This window comes from Monodelphis domestica, chromosome 1 (genome assembly GCF_027887165.1).
Source record: "Monodelphis domestica isolate mMonDom1 chromosome 1, mMonDom1.pri, whole genome shotgun sequence".
NCBI classification, from domain to species: Eukaryota; Metazoa; Chordata; class Mammalia; order Didelphimorphia; family Didelphidae; genus Monodelphis; species Monodelphis domestica.
The window spans coordinates 49,902,348-49,918,876 of record NC_077227.1 but is presented as its reverse complement, the minus strand read 5'-3'; the positions used below and the strand labels follow the sequence as shown (position 1 = coordinate 49,918,876).

General features: G+C 48.7%; 1 protein-coding gene and 1 long non-coding RNA gene across 4 annotated transcripts; one reads left to right on the top strand and one right to left on the bottom strand.

Annotated features, from left to right (window-relative positions):
- Window positions 1-79: 79 nt before the first annotated feature.
- On the bottom strand, window positions 80-9,802 carry MPI (mannose phosphate isomerase). 2 transcript variants are annotated; one of them, XM_007478173.2, is made up of 8 exons: window positions 9,655-9,802; window positions 5,919-6,046; window positions 4,717-4,914; window positions 3,801-3,942; window positions 3,253-3,435; window positions 2,085-2,258; window positions 1,290-1,498; window positions 80-962 (listed from the first exon to the last, which is right to left on the bottom strand). In XM_007478173.2, the coding sequence occupies exons 1-8, from the start codon at window positions 9,668-9,670 to the stop codon at window positions 744-746; spliced, it is 1,269 nt and encodes a 422-aa protein (XP_007478235.1). In that variant the 5' UTR covers window positions 9,671-9,802; the 3' UTR covers window positions 80-743. The 2 variants fall into 2 exon arrangements, with proteins under 2 accessions (XP_007478235.1, XP_056654917.1); XM_056798939.1 differs by lacking the exon at window positions 9,655-9,802 and adding an exon at window positions 7,287-7,592.
- On the top strand, window positions 8,164-11,737 carry LOC103092920 (uncharacterized). 2 transcript variants are annotated; one of them, XR_008912162.1, is made up of 3 exons: window positions 8,164-8,505; window positions 8,998-9,025; window positions 10,188-11,737. It is a non-coding gene; the product is annotated as an uncharacterized LOC103092920 (long non-coding RNA). The 2 variants fall into 2 exon arrangements; XR_008912161.1 differs by having other exon boundaries at window positions 8,998-11,737.
- Window positions 11,738-16,529: the final 4,792 nt, after the last annotated feature.

Sequence of the window (16,529 nt, the reverse complement as noted above, 5' to 3'; positions counted from 1 at the left end):
ATTTGAACTGATAAAAGTTCCTCTTGTGGGAATTTCAGTTCAAAATCCAGATCACACAATCAGAAACACCAGAGTGAGCTAGTGTGTCAACTCAACAAATGCTTGTTGGGAGCCTGTCAGGAGCAGAGCACTCTAGCAAGCGTTGGAGGGAGACAGGTAAGTATTACATACAGCACTGCAACCGAGTCTGCACTGAGCCAATTGTCCTTCTCCAGAGGGCTACAGCATCATGTCCAGTGGTGGAGAAACTCTACATACCCACCTCAATGGTCTGCTGATGGCCCTGACTGCAAACCAGATGGCTAGGAGCCCACCTCTCTACAGAAGAAGAGACTGAGGCAAATTAGAGGAAGGTTTCTAGCAGTCTCTCCAACAGAGGTACCCTATGCCACATTATGTCCCAGACTCCTGCTGGGGTTGGTAACAGAGAGACCGGCATTAAAACCTGGAACCTTAAAGTGGGAAGGCAGAGGGCCAGCATCTCCCCCAGTATAGCAAGTCTGGGGAACATGCTTTAAGCATAGCTGTGCATCCCTCTTCCACTGTTGGGCAGATTGTTGCCCACCCACGTAGAACAGGTCCCTTCCCCAGCTCCTCCAGATGGACCAGAGGACTCTGAAGCAAGGTTAAGGAACACTGGGATACTTCTGCCTGCTTTCTTGCAGCTGCTCAGACACACAACAGGGGCTGACTGGAAACCACAGAGCTAAGAGTGGTGAGACTGGCAGGCAAGAAGAGAATGGCTAGAGCTGACAGCAGGCTCGGAACATCAGCAGGTCCTCCTCTGACTTGAGTTCTATGGAGAGAAGCACGTTAGCTGCCATGAAGACTACGGTGCCACGCTTCAGGGTGAGCTCCTGATTGGTGTCTGATGACTGACTCACTGCTCTTCCCTTCACCACCAGAAGGATGCTGGCTGACTCCAATGTGGTAATCGAGTAGAAATGACTGGTAGAAGGTACCTGTAGGGAGAGAAACATCTGGAACCAAAGGAAGAGTGCAGTGGGGCCTGCCACTGCCCCAACTTCCTGTGCTGCTATCCACTGTTTTGAGGCCAAAGGCCACAACCAGTCTGGTGTAGACCCAGGCCGGTCATCGAGATGTGCCGAGTACAGCCTGGCTGCCTAGGAACAAGCTTTAATAAGATGAAAAAGAAAACCCAGGATGACCACTAATTCCTCTACAAATCCGACCCTGCCCCCTGGCTGCACTGAAGGGCTACTCCCTGCTCCCTCCTCCTATGCAGCGGCTGTCCTTGGGATGCCAGGGGGCACTGCCCCATAGCTCACCAAGATCTTTAGAACCACAAATTCAGGTACAGGTGGGTTGTAGATGGAAACACAGGAGTCCATGACATCAGGCACCGAAGGGAAGAGTTTAGCACTGCTTGGGGCTGAAGTGTAGTCAAGCATGTCACATAGGGTCTCCACATCAATGAACTTGGGAGTCAGGCCAGCCCGAACTGTGTTGTCTGAGCATGCCATACATTCCACACAATCTAAAAAAGGGTAGACACATTGGTCAGTCTACTTGAGCTCCCCTACCCCCCTGGCCTTCCCTACAGAAACAGGAAGACAAGATTCCCTGACCACCACATTGGCCCGTTTCATCCTCAAATCGCTAGCTATCCCCGGGGCATCCAAGCCTTGAGAGAAACTGCCTCTTCTCCTGTGTCCTAGAAGGAATTCCGCAAAGGAAGTGTTCACTAAGATAGGCCCTTTACTATCTCTCTCTGCCTTAGCTCCATGTTTAACCCTCCCCATTTTAGGGAAGAAGTGTCAGACGTGGGGCCCCACAGACCAGTGGGGCCAGAATCGGATTAAAATGTTTAACAAGACTCAATATGCCATAGATGGTGTTAATCTGAGGTTTGTAAGTGACTACGTGGCCTGCAGAAATCCATTTCCTGACACCACTGAGAATCTAAGGCAAAGTGATACTGAGAAGGCATTGTGGAGACATGAGGTAGGCCCTGTGAGAAGAAAGGCAGTTTCCTTTTAGACAGCCGAGTTAGAAGGTAGAAGTATCTGCATATTCCTCACTAGATCTTGCGGAGACCCTAAATTGTGGCTGGCCCCCCTCACCTCCACTCAAATAGGCGTGGGGCACATTGGCTCCCAGGAAGATGGCCTCCCCTGGCTCTAGCTTCACCAAGTTGAGGAAGTAGATGACAAAGCAGCCGATGTCTCCAGGATACTGTTCATGAAGCTTCAGGAGGAGGTCCCCCAGACTCTGTGTCACATCTTTGCCTTCTGCCACTAAGATGAGAAGAGGAGCGGGTCAGAGGCCACGGACCTTCCCCATTGCAAGCCCCCCCCTTCTGGGCAGTAAACCTATCCTGTCCATCTCCCCCACCCCTAAGAGTTTACTCTGGTGAACAGGTGACAAGAAGCTTTGAATGACCAGCTGCCCTGTGTGAGGCATAAGCCTGGTCCAGATGTCTCTAGAAACGGTATAGTAACATTAGACAGCACAAGAGAAAGCTGAGAAGATGGGGCTTCCTGGACTTACTTGTTTTAGAATGAACAGGCTAGGTTCTAGGCCCAGCCATCCCACTTTTACAGACCAAGTGGTCTCAAGCAAGGCGTTTAACCTGAGCCCTGATTTCCTGTTCAATGGAAATATTACTGGCAGTACTCCAAGTCCACAAAGTGTTTCTATGGGTGGGGAGACTTGGGAGAAAGTAGATTTCCAAAGGCATAAAGGTAGAAGACCAGCATGGACAAAGATGTCCGTGAGGACACCAGCCTGGCTGCCACGCTGCCAGGACTTTATCTCTCTGGGCTTGTGCTGGTCTCTTGTTCAGGACTGGACTCAACTGTTCTGAGCTCCCTAAGGGAAGGAAGGACCAGAGCTTGGCTCCTCCAAGGCACAGCTGAGCACAAGACGGTCTCGAGGCTTGTTGATGGACTCCTAGGGAGCACTAGACCTTTTTCCCCTTCCTCTGTGGAGTGTGTAAAAAGGCAGATCAGACAGTGGAAAAATCAGTCTTAACTAAATTTGTAAGCACTTTAGAATAACTCCAATTAAATGTTACCTTGAAAGTTCTGGCATGTTCAGTGAAGGCGCAGCAACTCGTGCTGAAGATAAAATGCCAGAGCCAGTGCCCACCCCAAATTTGGTTTCACTCAATGTAGCCCAAGGGGAATAAAGGACAAGGATCCCATGATAGCATCCCAGCAGAGTAGAGACATAGAATTGGTGGGCCCAAGATGCAAGCTGAGCCCACCACAACCCCAAAGCTATCCCCACCTTCCTGAGAGACGCGCTTCACCAAGAGATTGAGCTGTTTCTGAAAGGCGGCCTTGTCACTCTTCATCATTTTGGTGAAGCAGACCTGAAGGGCAGAGGAGGAAGCCTTGGGGTCCTGGCCCGTGCTCTGTTTCAGCTGTTCCACTGCCTCACTGCCAATCAAAAACTGGAGCTCTGGCACCTCTGTAGGAAGATGGGGGGAGGGGTCTGACACCAGAACTGGACCAGGCCCTCCCACCCACCCTGGGAGCAGTAAGGATAGGGCCCCCCAGATCCTCAGGACCTTGGTGTCCTTCCCAGATCTCCCTGCTCCTGGGGATCATCCATCCTCCAAAGGAAGAGTGGCCTCCCCAGACATCCCCACATACAGCTGACTGAGAGCCACTTGGCTAGGCTGCAAATCGGTCCTACTTATCCCAGGATTGGAGTCAAGTAGCGTCCTATCTGGAAAGCTCTCGTCTTCAAAATGGAGGTTACAAATATCTTAAAGGCCCTCGGGAGGCTACCCGCAGGTTCCCAGGGGTCACCCGGCCCCAGCCGGTCCTTACTCTGAAGAAAGTCCACAATCTCCTGGACAGGCCGGAAGCCGCATAAGGCCTGGAAAGGGGTAAGGGCGATGGCCATCTCTGGCTTGTGGTTCCCATCTGGGTAGTGCTCAGGCGCCTGGGAATGAAGCTTCTTTGCCAGTTGCTATGAGGGAGTCGGGGAGACAAAGAACAGTAAACATTAGGGTCCCTGCCTGCCTCCCATGTGTGACCGGAGAGAATCTCAATCTTGGGCATTCCTGAACCTCAGTTCATCTCGGGGTACCCACCGACCCTTACGCATACTCTAAACCTCCATCCTACCCCCGTAGGTCCTGCTGAATGGACGGGGCAGCACCATTTGCCCCATCTCCTTTCCTTTCAGGGTTCCAAAGGCCGGCTTCTGGGAGAAGCTCCGTTTTAGCAGCAGGTCTGGCTCAGCCCATGGCCAGCCATGGGCCTTGCTAATTAGTCACTAGGGAGGCCCGGCCTTGATCTATAGTACTGTCCCCCCCAAACCCATCACCTGGCATCTAAGCCTCTGGGATTTCGTGCTATCACCCTATATAGGCTATTGCCACTGACTGAGTGGAAGACGCGGGGATGATATGGGAACACGGGGTTCCCCTGCCTGATCTGAGCCAAGAACCCAAGTTCTGGTTCCTGCGCCCCCACAAATTAATCCTCTGTAAAATGAGGCCCCTCACTGTAAAGGGGACTCCTCGGGTCCCTTCCAGCCCTGACATATCCTAGCAAAAAGATCATCTTTGGGCCCTTTAGGAGCTGTCCGAGCCTGGCCCCAGAGCCTCACCGGGAGGCTGAGCTTTGGGCTGGACAGGGAAGGGTGAGGCAGGGAGTGATAAGGCTGCGGGGGGACGCCCTGGAGAGGGAAATTGCCCTCTTTCCCCCCATCCCCCCTGACCCTGTGCTTCTCGTCTACCTTATTGGGATGTGCCTGGATGGAAAGAGCCGTGTTGACTGACAGCACTTTGAAGAGGAAAGGCAGATCTCGGTAGTCTTCCTTGACCTTGGTTCCCAAACTGCTTACGTTCTGGCTGATCCACTGGCCCAGGGTCTTCTCGATGATGGAGCTGTCAGCAATCAAAGCGTCCCCGCGGGGGTGGGTCCCCATCCACATCTAAGGGGGACAGGATCATTAGCCAGGGAAGGGATGGTGAGGAAGGACCAGCCCCTGCCCCATCACAGGCCGGCTCCAGAGAAAATCAAAGCTTGATTTCCTATTGGATTCCATTCCGAAACGCATGCTCCTGCAGAACGGCCACAGCCTGGTTTCTTCGTCTCTGGGTTAACTTCGAAGTTCAGGCTTCCCTCTTCCAGTCAGTTTAGCATTCAGTTGCCCCATAAATCACGTCACCACAAAGAAATGGATTGTCTCCATCGCCTTGCTGCCGTGTACGATGAAGGCAGATCTGTTATCTCGTTAGCGAGACGGAAGACACGGGTGGTCGGCTGATTTCAGCCATGCCGGCTGTCTTCTACGGTCTGGACTGTTAATGCCGTGACGACTAGTCACGAGGGTGGATACCGCCAGAGAGCTTTCCACGCAACAAAACAGGAGAGTTGTTGCTCGAGCTGCATTCCATCGTCTCGATGACCAAAGACTTTGTCTCTACTCAGATTGTTTTGTGATCCCTGTTCTTTGTTTGAAGGCTAGGACGCCCTCGAAACCTCTTTTATTGGTCGTTGCTAGCAAGGGAACAGAACTTTGTGCCTCAGTTTACCTTCTCTGCAATGGAGACACCCCCATGAATCCCATCATCAAACCAAGGTCACTCATGCCCCAAACATCTATAGGTCGGAGTCATTCTGGATCAAGCATCAGGAAACCAGAGGTTGAGGCCTGCCTCTGCCACCAATCGGGCAATCACAGCACTGGGCTAACACGTGGGAGACGTCAGCTCCCACTCCTTAGAGGGGTCACCTGGAGCTCATATATCTTGGAAATTCTCTGGGAATCCCTTTAGATTGTTCAACTGACCTCATAGGCAGACCGACAGGGTCAAATGTTAGACACTAGCCAGATTAGTCTCCTCCAGCTGGGACTTTCAGCCCACTTCCCCTCCTATTTCCCTGTCCAAGTTAAGCCTCAAAATTGAGGAGGGAACCAGTGACCTTCCTTACCTCTGCATAGGGCTTGTCCTCTTGGATTACGACCAGCGGGTCATTGCACGCCAACAGCTGGGCCACTTCGCTGGAAAGGCCCATCTTCCCCCAGGCATAATGCTGTACTGGGCAGGACAGCAGGAATACTGCAGGGAGGAGCAGAGGGTCAGCCCAGCCTCTGGCCCCTCCTGAATATCTGGGCTCCCGGGAAGCTGGGTTAGGAGGATGGTGGCTACCCAAGCACAACTGTAAAGCTGCTCTCACTCCCGTTGTTAAAGACAGGGACCCAATATAGCAGCAAAGTAAAGGGATCAGTGTTGGTGGGGATGTGGCAAAACTGGAGCATTAATGCACTGCTGGTGGAGTTGTGAATTGATCCAACCATTCTGGAGGGCAATTTGGAACTATGCCCAAAGGGTGATAAAAGACTGTCTGCCCTTTGACCCAGCCATAGCACTACTGGGTTTGTACCCCAAAGAGATAATAAGGAAAAAGACTTGTACAAGAATATTCATAGCTGCGCTCTTTGTGGTGGCCAAAAATTGGAAAATGAGGGGATGCCCTTCAATTGGGGAATGGCTGAACAAATTGTGGTATATGTTGGTGATGGAATACTACTGTGCTAAAAGGAATAATGAACTGGAGGGATTCCATGTGAACTGGAACGACCTCCAGGAAGTGATGCAGAGTGAAAGGAGCAGAACCAGGAGAACATTGTGCACAGAGATGGATACACTGTGGCACAATCGAATGTAATGGACTTCTCTACTAGCAGTCCAGAGGGACTTGGAAGAGAGAACCACATCCACATCCAGAGAAAGAACTGTGGGAGCAAAAACAGAAGGAAAACATAGGCTTGATCACAGACTTCAATGGGGATAGGAGTGGGGCTTTGGCGGTAAAAAAGCACTCTTCTGCAAATATGAATAACAGGGAAATAGGTTTTGAACAATGATACACGAATAACCCAGCAGAACTATTTGTCAGCTCTGGGAGGGGGAAAGGAAGAGGTGGGGGAATCGTGAATCATGGAACCATGGAAGAGTTTTCTAAAAAATAAAAAAGGGAAAAAAAGACAGGGGCTCTTGGCCTTTTTGGGTCTTGGACCCCTTTGGAGATCTGGTGAAGCCCATGTGTTTTTAATGGCAAAAAATACATAGTATTACAGAAAAACTAATCCTATTGAAACAATGTTCAAAGTAGTTTCTTTCAATAAAGTTCAGAGTCCAGGTCAAGGACCCCTGATTTATGAGAAACTAAAACCCTGCCCCACAGCCCCAACCCATTAAACTAGTGATGTTCTGGGGTAAAAAGGTCCCTGCTAAGAAGAGCAAGAGTTCCACTCTGTCCTCCCGGGCTCCCTGGTTAGACACTTGGCAAACTCACCAGTGATGTGACAGATGTGAGCAACTGTAGCTGTAGTTTGAGTGCTATAGCTCTGGATGGGGCATGATTAGTAACTGTGGAAGGGTTCCCATTCATGCCCTTGCACACAAGTCCCAACACACATCCCCCTTCACTGACTAGTGGAAGGTGTCTGGACTCGAATCCAGCTCTGGCACAAACTCCCCCTGTCCCTAACAGATCCCTTTGATCCTTTACTCAGGCTTCAGGCTCCTTCCCTCAAAAATGAGACCCGTCTAGCACCAGGATTGTGATCATGGCAATCTCGGTTTACCTTGTTCCCTTGGTCCTGTTATTTTTCCTACAGCTAGGCTGTGGGCTCCTAAAAGCAGAACCCCCTTCTCTCCTCGTGCCTCCCCCATCCCCACCCCAAGCAAAGCCTCGAATGAGGCAGAGCACAGACAAGACCCTCCATTGTTGAAATGATTTGTATGAGGAAAAGGATTCCTGAGTCTGTGACTGTTCATGTGTTCAGGGTGTGCTTCCTTGTTCCTGGAACCTTTATAAAAACAATTATCATCTTGGGGCAGCTAGGTAGCCCCCAGGATAGAGCACTAAGCCTGGAGTCTAGAGGACCTCATTCTAGCTGTGTGACCCTGGACAAGTCATTTTACCCTGACTGCCTAGCCCTTGCCACCCTTTTGTCTCAAGCTGACACTAAAACAGAAGGTAAGGGTGTAGGAAAAAAAATTGTTCTTTTGTTTTTGAGCAAGGCCAGTGAGTTTGCTAAAGAGCTGGCCTGAGTCAGGAAGACCGTGTCCTGCTTCAGTGCCTCTGAAGCAGAAGAGAAGGTACTCTCTGCATGGTAGAGGGAGTTCCTCCTCCTGGAGTGCTCTGTGACATCACAGAGCCCCCGTTTCCTGGAAGTGTTTAAGTGGAAGAGGATGCAGCCTACCAGGGACACTGAGCACATCCCATACAGACAGGCCAGATAGATCTTCCTCCCACAGTTCACTGTGACCTCAGTTTACTCTTCTGACTTTATCCCCACAGAGCCTTCCACTCGGATCAAGCAGCTGCCACCAGGCCTTTCAGCCAGCCCTTAGGAAGCAGCTGCTGCCCCGGCACACTCCGGAGATGTTTGTAGAAGGCATGAAAGCAGCTCGGACTCTACCTTCACCACACAGAGCCTCCCTGGGCTCAAACCAACCTCCTCTCTCAAATGGTTTCTTCCGCGGAAATAACACCCGTGGGGTCTGAGGTAGGGCCTGGGACCCTCCTGGACTAGCCCTGCTCTGCCCCTTTTTAAAGACATCCCCTTGGATGGCCCATAAATAAATACTTCGAAACAAACTTTGCCAGGCAGAGGTAGGGTGGCCTCAGAACTGGGAAAGGCTGGGCTTCAAGCCCCACCTAGAAGCCCTCGTGGCAGCAGGGGCCCCAGGAAGTCCCTCTCCGAGGACCAAATGCCTCCGCTGGAGAAGACCCGGCCAACTAGGGGGCTCTCTGCCCTGTTCTCTCAGGGGATCTACCCCCCAACAGTGTTTCTCCCTGGGGCAGCCTCTCCAGAGCCTGCAGGCAGCCGGTTCTAGGGGAGCCCAGGGTTCCTCTCTGGAAAGTGGGGGGCGGAGAGACTCAAGAGTGCTGAGCTGCCTTCTGCCTCCATCCCCAGCGCTTAGCACACAGCAGGCGCTTAAGAAATGTTTATGGTTTTCTAGGATGATTCATTAAGCTGATTAATTCCACTCTGCAGGTGCCGCCCAGTCTTATGTCAACTCCAGGTAACCAGGATTAGCGCTCCACCCCACCCCAGCACCCCTAAGTCTGTTCTAGCACCACCCCGCCTCCATTTATGGAGTCTCTCCGCAACCCCAGCACTTAGCACCAGGCTTGGCACACAGTAGGCACTTAATAAATCTGCACAAGACTTGACAAGGTTCGAAGAGAGCCGGTATGACCCCTTTTTTCTTGATGAGGAAACTGAGGCAGCGGGGGTGGGGAGAGAGTGCTCTCCAGGAATTCACTATCTGAACTCGGGTCCTCCTGCCTCTACCCTCAAGCCCTGAAGGCCATATGGAGGCCAGCTCTTGGAGATGACCTCCAGGGCTCCTTCAGACCCCACGTGCGGCCAGGGAGTCAAGTGCTGGCCTCGGAGGCGGAAGGGTCCGTTCCTAGCAGGGTGACCGCCTCCCTTCGGCCTGCCTCAGTTTCCCCGTCAGTGCACGGAGGCGGCTGAATTCTCTCTAAGACTCTCTGCACCTGGGAGTCCCAAATTCCCACCTGCAGAGGAGAACAGAGACCGGGGCGGGGTAAAGGAACGGGGACCCCCTGCCCCGAGTTGCCCGAGAGATCGACCCCGCCCCGCTTACCCCCACCACCCCTAACCCCTCGCGCCCCGCCAGCAGGTCACCTCGTCTGTTGGCCATCCTAGCTCCCGGCTCCCGGCTCGTCTGGATTTCCCTAGCGCTGAGTGTTGCGTCACCAGCCTGAGCGCGAGGCCCTGTGGGAAATGTAGTCCCGGCCAAGAGCTCAGCCCCGGAGACACCTTCAAATGTGGAGGGAGGAGCAAAGAGAAAGAGATTGGAAAAAAGGGGAAAGAGGGAAGAGGAGAGGAAGAGGGAGGAGGGGGAAGGGGAAGAAGAAAGAGGTCGGAGGAAGAGGATCACAGCTTTATCAGGTCACTGCAGCTTTGTGGGCTTCAGTTTCCTCATTTGTAAAATGAGGGGTTAGACCAGCTAACCTCTGAGGACCTTTCCAGGTCTAAGTGTTTGGGATCTTATGGACGTCCCCGGGTTTCCGTTTGCTGAAAAGTACCTGTCTGGAGACGTGAAAAATCCTGGCTAGCATTTATAAAGCGCCTTGCAAATAGTGTTTCATTTGATCCTCACGACAGCACCTACCTTTCCCAGTTGTCGTGATATATTATTTCTCCCTGTTTTACAGATGGGGAAACTGAGGAAGACAAGTGAAGTGACTTGCCCAAGATCACACAGCTAGTAAGTGTCTGAGGCTTGAATCTAGTCCTCCCTGACTCCAGGGTCAGCGCTTTATCCACTGCGCCACCTAGTGGAAGTAAAAAAGGCTTTTATGTAGTGCTTTCTCTGTTCAAAGCCCAGTCCAAGCTTTGGGCGTGTAAATAGAAAGGTAATAGAATATTGTTTGCCTTCTCAAGAGATGGGGGAGGGGGGGAAAGTTTGGAAAAATAAATGTTAAAAAAATATTACATGTAATTGGGAAATAGTCAACAAAATACAAAATTTTTAATGTTGTGTTTGTTTGTTTGTTTGTTTTAAAGAAAAGAAAGAGTCCCGCTTCTTAGGAACTCGCTGCTCCCGGAATCAGGAAGTCCTAAGTGCAAAAACTATCTCAGATAATGATTAGCTAGCTGTGTCACCCAGGGGAAGTCACAACCTCTGTTTGTAAAATGGGAGTAATATCTCGCAGGGGTGTTATGGATACTAAATGAAATTGTAAAGCACTTTGCAAACTTAAATTGCCACATAAATGCTAGCTATTTTTATTAATATTATTTTAACAGACGGGCAACATCCCTAGGAGGTTTCATCTGCAGGAAAGATCGGAATAACAAAAATATACAAAAGCCGGCCTGGGCAAGGCATATAACCATTTTTGTCCGTGGTATTCCCTCCAATCAAGATTTGGGGTGCCTCGGTCCGCAGTGGAGGGGACTCAGCCTGCGAAAACCTAGCGGAAGATAGATAGACTAGCGGGCTAGTCTGCTAGCACGAGATGGCTAGAGGAAGCCGGGTTTCACAAAACAGTTTAACTGTGCCTTTCTTAAAATGCCAGAGCGAGGCGGGCCAGCCCCATTTCTCCGGGCTGCAGGGATCCGCCCACCTGAGGAGCTTTCCCTTCCCCCATGATGAGGTCATGGGGAGGAGCTGAGAACCCTAAGCCCACCTCCTCATGAAGAAATTCACCAAAGAGGGACTGTCCGGGCGGGCCGAATGATGCGCTCTCGAGCCAATCAGAAGGAAGACACACCTAGGTAATTAGCAGCCCTTGCTGTGGGACTTTGAAACTGAGGGAGCTTATACTGACCATCCCCCTAGTAACTGCCTTGTCTAGCCCAAGCTGCCTCCTATTTCTCCCTCAGGTTTTCTTGTAAAAAGGGACTGAAGGAGGTAGCTAAAATGGCTCCAGTGGGTGGAGAGCCAGGCCTGGAGATGGGAGGTCCTGGGTTCAAATGGGGCCGCAGGCACTTCCTAGCTGAGTGGCCCTGGACAAGTCATAACTCTGACTGCCTAGCTCTTGCCACACTTCTGTCTTAGAATTGATACTAAGACAGTATTGATTCTAAGATGGAAGATAACGGTTCAGAAAAATTAAAATAAAGGACTGAACTATCTCATTCAATCAATAATATACTCAGCACATCAGCCCTCTGCTAAATAAACAAACAATTTAGGAAAAATTGTGTGGAAATTTATGTAATTGGTAAAAAAAATTAATAAATCCAATTTAACATTTAACTGCCTGCTGTGTCCTAGATTTTATGCCTCTCTCAAGAAGCATTTATCGGATCATCTCCCACCATTCCCTTAGTACAACCTTCTATTTTAAATCAAGCTAGGCTACATCCTCCCCCAAACTCTTCAAAATTCCCTGCTCTTCAATTCTCTGGGATGTCCTTATAGCCTCCTCTCAGCCTTTTCAATGAAATCAACTTCCCCAGCCGATAGGGATCAATTCCATTCCCACCTCCTCTAGGAAGTCTTCTTTCCTTTATCAAATCCCCAGCCTAAACTTTTAGGTCCTTAGATGTGGGATGGGCTGCTGGAGTGGCTCTCTCCAAAGTCAGCTGAAGTTCCACCCTAGAATAAACAATCTACTCTCACTTATCTTCCACATGGTGTAGTGAAAACCCTCATTATCTGGAGTTGAAGGGTGGAATCTCAGCTCTTACTCATCACCCCATGACTATCCACAGAGCTTTCAGGCAGTAGTGGGGGAGGAAGGGTGTTGTGAAATCAAGCATCTTACCCAGTATTGCTGAGCTCTTTTCCTGGGCATGTGCTTCCTTTCTAATTTATTTTTAGCTCACCAACTTAATTTCAGATTCCTTAAAAGTGAATAGTATAACATTTTTTTAAACCCTTACCTTCTGTTTTAGTATCTGACTTAGTATCTAAATCAGAAGTGTAGCAAGGTCGAGGCAATTGGGGTTAAGGGATTTGCCCAGGGTCACCCAGCTAGGAAATATCTGAGGTCACATTTGAATCCAGGTCCTCTAGACTCCAGGCCTGACTCTCTAGCCACTGTGCTACCTAGCTACCTGTTGTATAATTCTTCAGGTAGTAAATGGCTACTAGTAAGTCACTGTCGATGTGGAATCTAGAAACCCCCAAATTTGTAGCCTAGTAAGATCAATGTCGCCCCATCCCCAGTCCAGTTAGCTTGGAGGTGAAAGCTTCAACCTTGTCACCGGAGAGTTTCTCCCAGAGGGAAAGTTCAACCTCATGGGTCTCAGACTACCAAAAGACCCTAAAGTAGTTTAGATGGAGATGGCTAATCAGGTGTCATTTTCTTTGTTATCATTGTGAAGTCAATCAATTATACTCCCCTATCCACGGTTCCCCAAGGGTATATGAATTCCTTGAATTCTTTTGTCCTTTGGAGTTGTCATCTCAAGGGGTGGTCCTCCCAGGAGTTCATTGACCAGAGCTGGATTTGAGGTGCACAGCTCTGGCCTAATTTAGCACTGAACTCCTCTTCATAATTAAAGAGTGGTAGGTCTGTGTTTTTTTTTTTTACAAATTTAACATCACTTAAGTTTGTTTGCCTCAGTTTCTTTATCTGCCAAATGAACTGGAGAAATTGCCAAACCATTCTAGTATCTGCCAAGAAAACCCCAAATGGGATCAGTCACAGAAAGTTGGACACGAATGAGAAATGCTTGAGCAAAAAGTGGTAGAATGAGGACTTGAATCAGAAGGGTTGAAGGACCTGCTCTAATCCAATCTCAGAATAGGAATCCTCTGTGTGTCACAGCCAAGCGATAATTCCCCAGAGTACTGGTGACTCCCAATATTTTCAGATGAATCATATGTATAAAATAAGGCTTAGTACAGTGCCTGGAACATTGAAGGCAAGTAATAAATATTTACTTCTTCCTCCCTTCCCCCTTTGACTCTGGAAAGAATGCTGTCTCTGGAGCCAAAGGTCCTGGCTAAAAATTTTTCTTCAGTCATTTACTATGTGACTTTTGACCTCAGTTCTTCAAAATTTTCCTGTCAAAGGAGGGAGGCAAACTAAATGGCTTCTATATCCCTGCCAGTCCAATGTTTTTTGGACCCCAGATTTCCTCCTCTTTTCCATGAAGGGTCACTAGTCCCATCTGAACCCATTGACATGATACTGATTCTTTCCCACCTCACCCCAAGCACCTATATACAGAAACCTGCTGGGCTATAGCTCATTTAGAACAAGAAAGCCTTCAGAGGTGATCTCCAAGCATTTCTGCAGTCTTTTTTCACATCTGAATTCATATATCTCATCTCCTGGGAAGAAAGGCAAACCCTTCTTCCTCACCTGTGCCTTGGAGAAGTCATCTTTCTAATCCAGAAGAATTCCCTAAGCAGAGATTCTTAAACTGGGTTCTGTGAACTTTCACATTAAAAACAAACACAAACTCTGGAAAACTATCTTGATATAACTGGTTTCCTTTTTGATTTTATTTTATTTTGTATATTTAAAAGTAATATTCTGAGAAGAGATCCAATGTCATCAGAGTCCAGTGGCAAAACAAAAGTCAGGAGAGACCAGGGGGATATCCAAGAAATATTAATGACCCCTGCCTCCCAAGGATGCAGGCTAACTGAGGAGACAAGTTATACACAGGAGATAAGACAGATGAGATGCCTCCTCCAGAACTCTCCAGATCAGTTCCCCTTACCTCCCAAATGATATTTATTAAATTATATTTATTCTGCATTTGTTTTGTATTTATTTACCTCCATAGACATATTCTCAGAAGGACAGAAATTCCTTATAAAAGCATGATTTATTCTCCCCCCCCCCCCCCATGCCTAGCTTGGTACCTGGCACAAAATAAGCATTCAGTTGTTGAACTGAATTTAATCCGATCTGACTAGGGGCTTCCTGACTTCAGGTATGTCTCCTTCAATCCAGGGGAATTCCCTAAGCAAGGATTATTAACCTGGAATCTATGAACTTAAGCATTTAAAACACAAAAAAAGTTAGAAAATGGCATCTCATTAAAATTGGTTTCATTTTGATGTATGCATTTTATTTTGTGGATCTAAAAGCATTATTCTAAGAAGGGGTTTGCATAGGCTTCACCAGACTGCCAATGGGATGCCTGGCACAAAAAATGTTTTAAGAACCCCTGTGACTCCATTCCTTCCTGTGCTCCTTAGAGAACCCAGGAACCTAGAGAGAGTCAGTGCCCAGGACTGAGCAAGCTTCAATTAACCCTTGTAGAAGCTGATCTTACCCCAAGTCAACACCCTCCCATCCTCTATTCTCTCCTCCCTGATCTCTGCCAATGGCCATTCTAGACCCTCCTCTACACCCTGCTTACTCCTCCAGGTGTACCTCTACTCTGACTGCCTGTCTACCTACTGAATGAGAACGTGGACCCCCATCCTCTGTGTACAATGAAGGCAGTAGAAGCCCCCTCTACTCCATTGTGTAAGAACCCAAGTCTTCTTCATGTAGATTCATCCCCTATCAGGAAGATGTCTTTCAGACACACCAGCTGGTGCTGAATAAATATTTAGAAATGGTTTGTTGATAACTGACAAGCTGTAAGTCAGTCTATGGAAAGGGCAAGTGAGTGAGTTCCAGGCTGTTACCCATTCCTCCTTGGACCCCAGCTCGGCCCTGAATTTGTTGGGTCAACAGCTCTGCTGCTGAACTCTGCCTTTCGTGCAAGCGAGTCTGATATTTGATCCTGTGGTGATTGCATGAGACAGAAGAGAAGAGTCAGCTGCTGAGGCCTGAGACTTTTCATGGGACGGACGTGTCTTATCTCAGAAAAGAAAGGGAACTTAACGCCAAGGCTTGGCATTTCAAGCTCTTTCTAAACTGCCTTTCCAGTTGGAGGCCACATTGTTTTCTTTCTCATTACTGAGAAGAGGCACAGTGGCATAAACAATTGGCTTTAGCCTCCCAAAGAATTGTGTTCAAGTCCTGCCTCTCACACATACTGTCATTTAGTTTCAGATCTGCCAGAAACAACTTTATTTGGTTTAAAAGTAATGTATAAGCAAAAACAAGATGCCTAAACTGGCACAGTCCCTCTTGTTCTCTCAGAGAGCAATAACTCTTTACTCCTTTCAGGTAACTTTTATAGGTATTGAAGAAAGAAAATTAAGGTATTTAATGATCCATTTCTGGGCTAACATTCAGAATAGTTGAGTCCACTCCTTCTGGACCACTGTCATCCTTGAGGAACCAATGGAATCCCTCCCATGATTCTATATTGTGAGTTTAAGTTGAATAGGGGGCAAGAAGAATACGTCCTGTTAAGTGGAAGAAGGTGCTTCTCATGGGAGAGCCCTGATAATAGACCTAACAACCTGATCTTCCAAGCATTTTAGAAAGAGCTTTATAGAAAAACATTTCTTAATACTTGCAGTTCTAAGACAGAAGATTGTCAAGGGTTGTCCAGACTACCACCATACTCCTAGAGACTGAGGCCTTGCTGTCCTCAGCTCCTTACTCTCTTGCCCACTATTGTTGGATCTCTTGTTGATTTTGACCATTGTTAGTGTCTCTGATATGTGCCCCCTTCTCTCCTCTGCCCAGGCCACTACCCTGGCCCAGGTCCTTATTCCTTCCGACTGGACTACTACAAAAGCCTTTTTGATTTTTTGGGAGTGGGGAGGGGAGATCTCCCTGCCTCAAGACTCTCTTCATTCCAGCCAACCCTCCCCACTCAGCTGTTAAACTGTTCTTCCTAAAATGCAGGTCTGACCATGTCTCCCTGACACCCAGTCCTGACAATTCCTCAGGATCAATGTTTGGCATTCAAAGCCTTTCAAAACCTGGTCCCCTCCTCTTAGCTTTCCAGTACCCTTTCTATGTACTCTGAGATCTAGGGACCTCAGTCACCTGATACCCACTCTCAAAACTCCAGCTGCACTTGGAATTCTCTCCCTCCTTATCTCAGCTTCCCAGCTTTCTCCACATTTCAGCTAAAATTCCACCTTCTGCTAGAAGTCTTTTTGGATCCTCCCTAAAATACTATTTCCTTGGAGGCAGCTAGGTGGCTTAGTGAATTGAGAGCCAGACCTAGAA

Excerpts from the sequence above, each read along its gene's own strand:
- MPI (XM_007478173.2), bottom strand. Across the intron at positions 4,915-5,918 it reads AGGACAAGCCCTATGCAGAG|ATGTGGATGGGGACCCACCC; the intron begins GTAAGGAAGGTC and ends TGTCCCCCTTAG. Across the intron at positions 2,259-3,252 it reads GAAGCGCGTCTCTCAGGAAG|TGGCAGAAGGCAAAGATGTG; the intron begins GTGGGGATAGCT and ends TTCTCATCTTAG.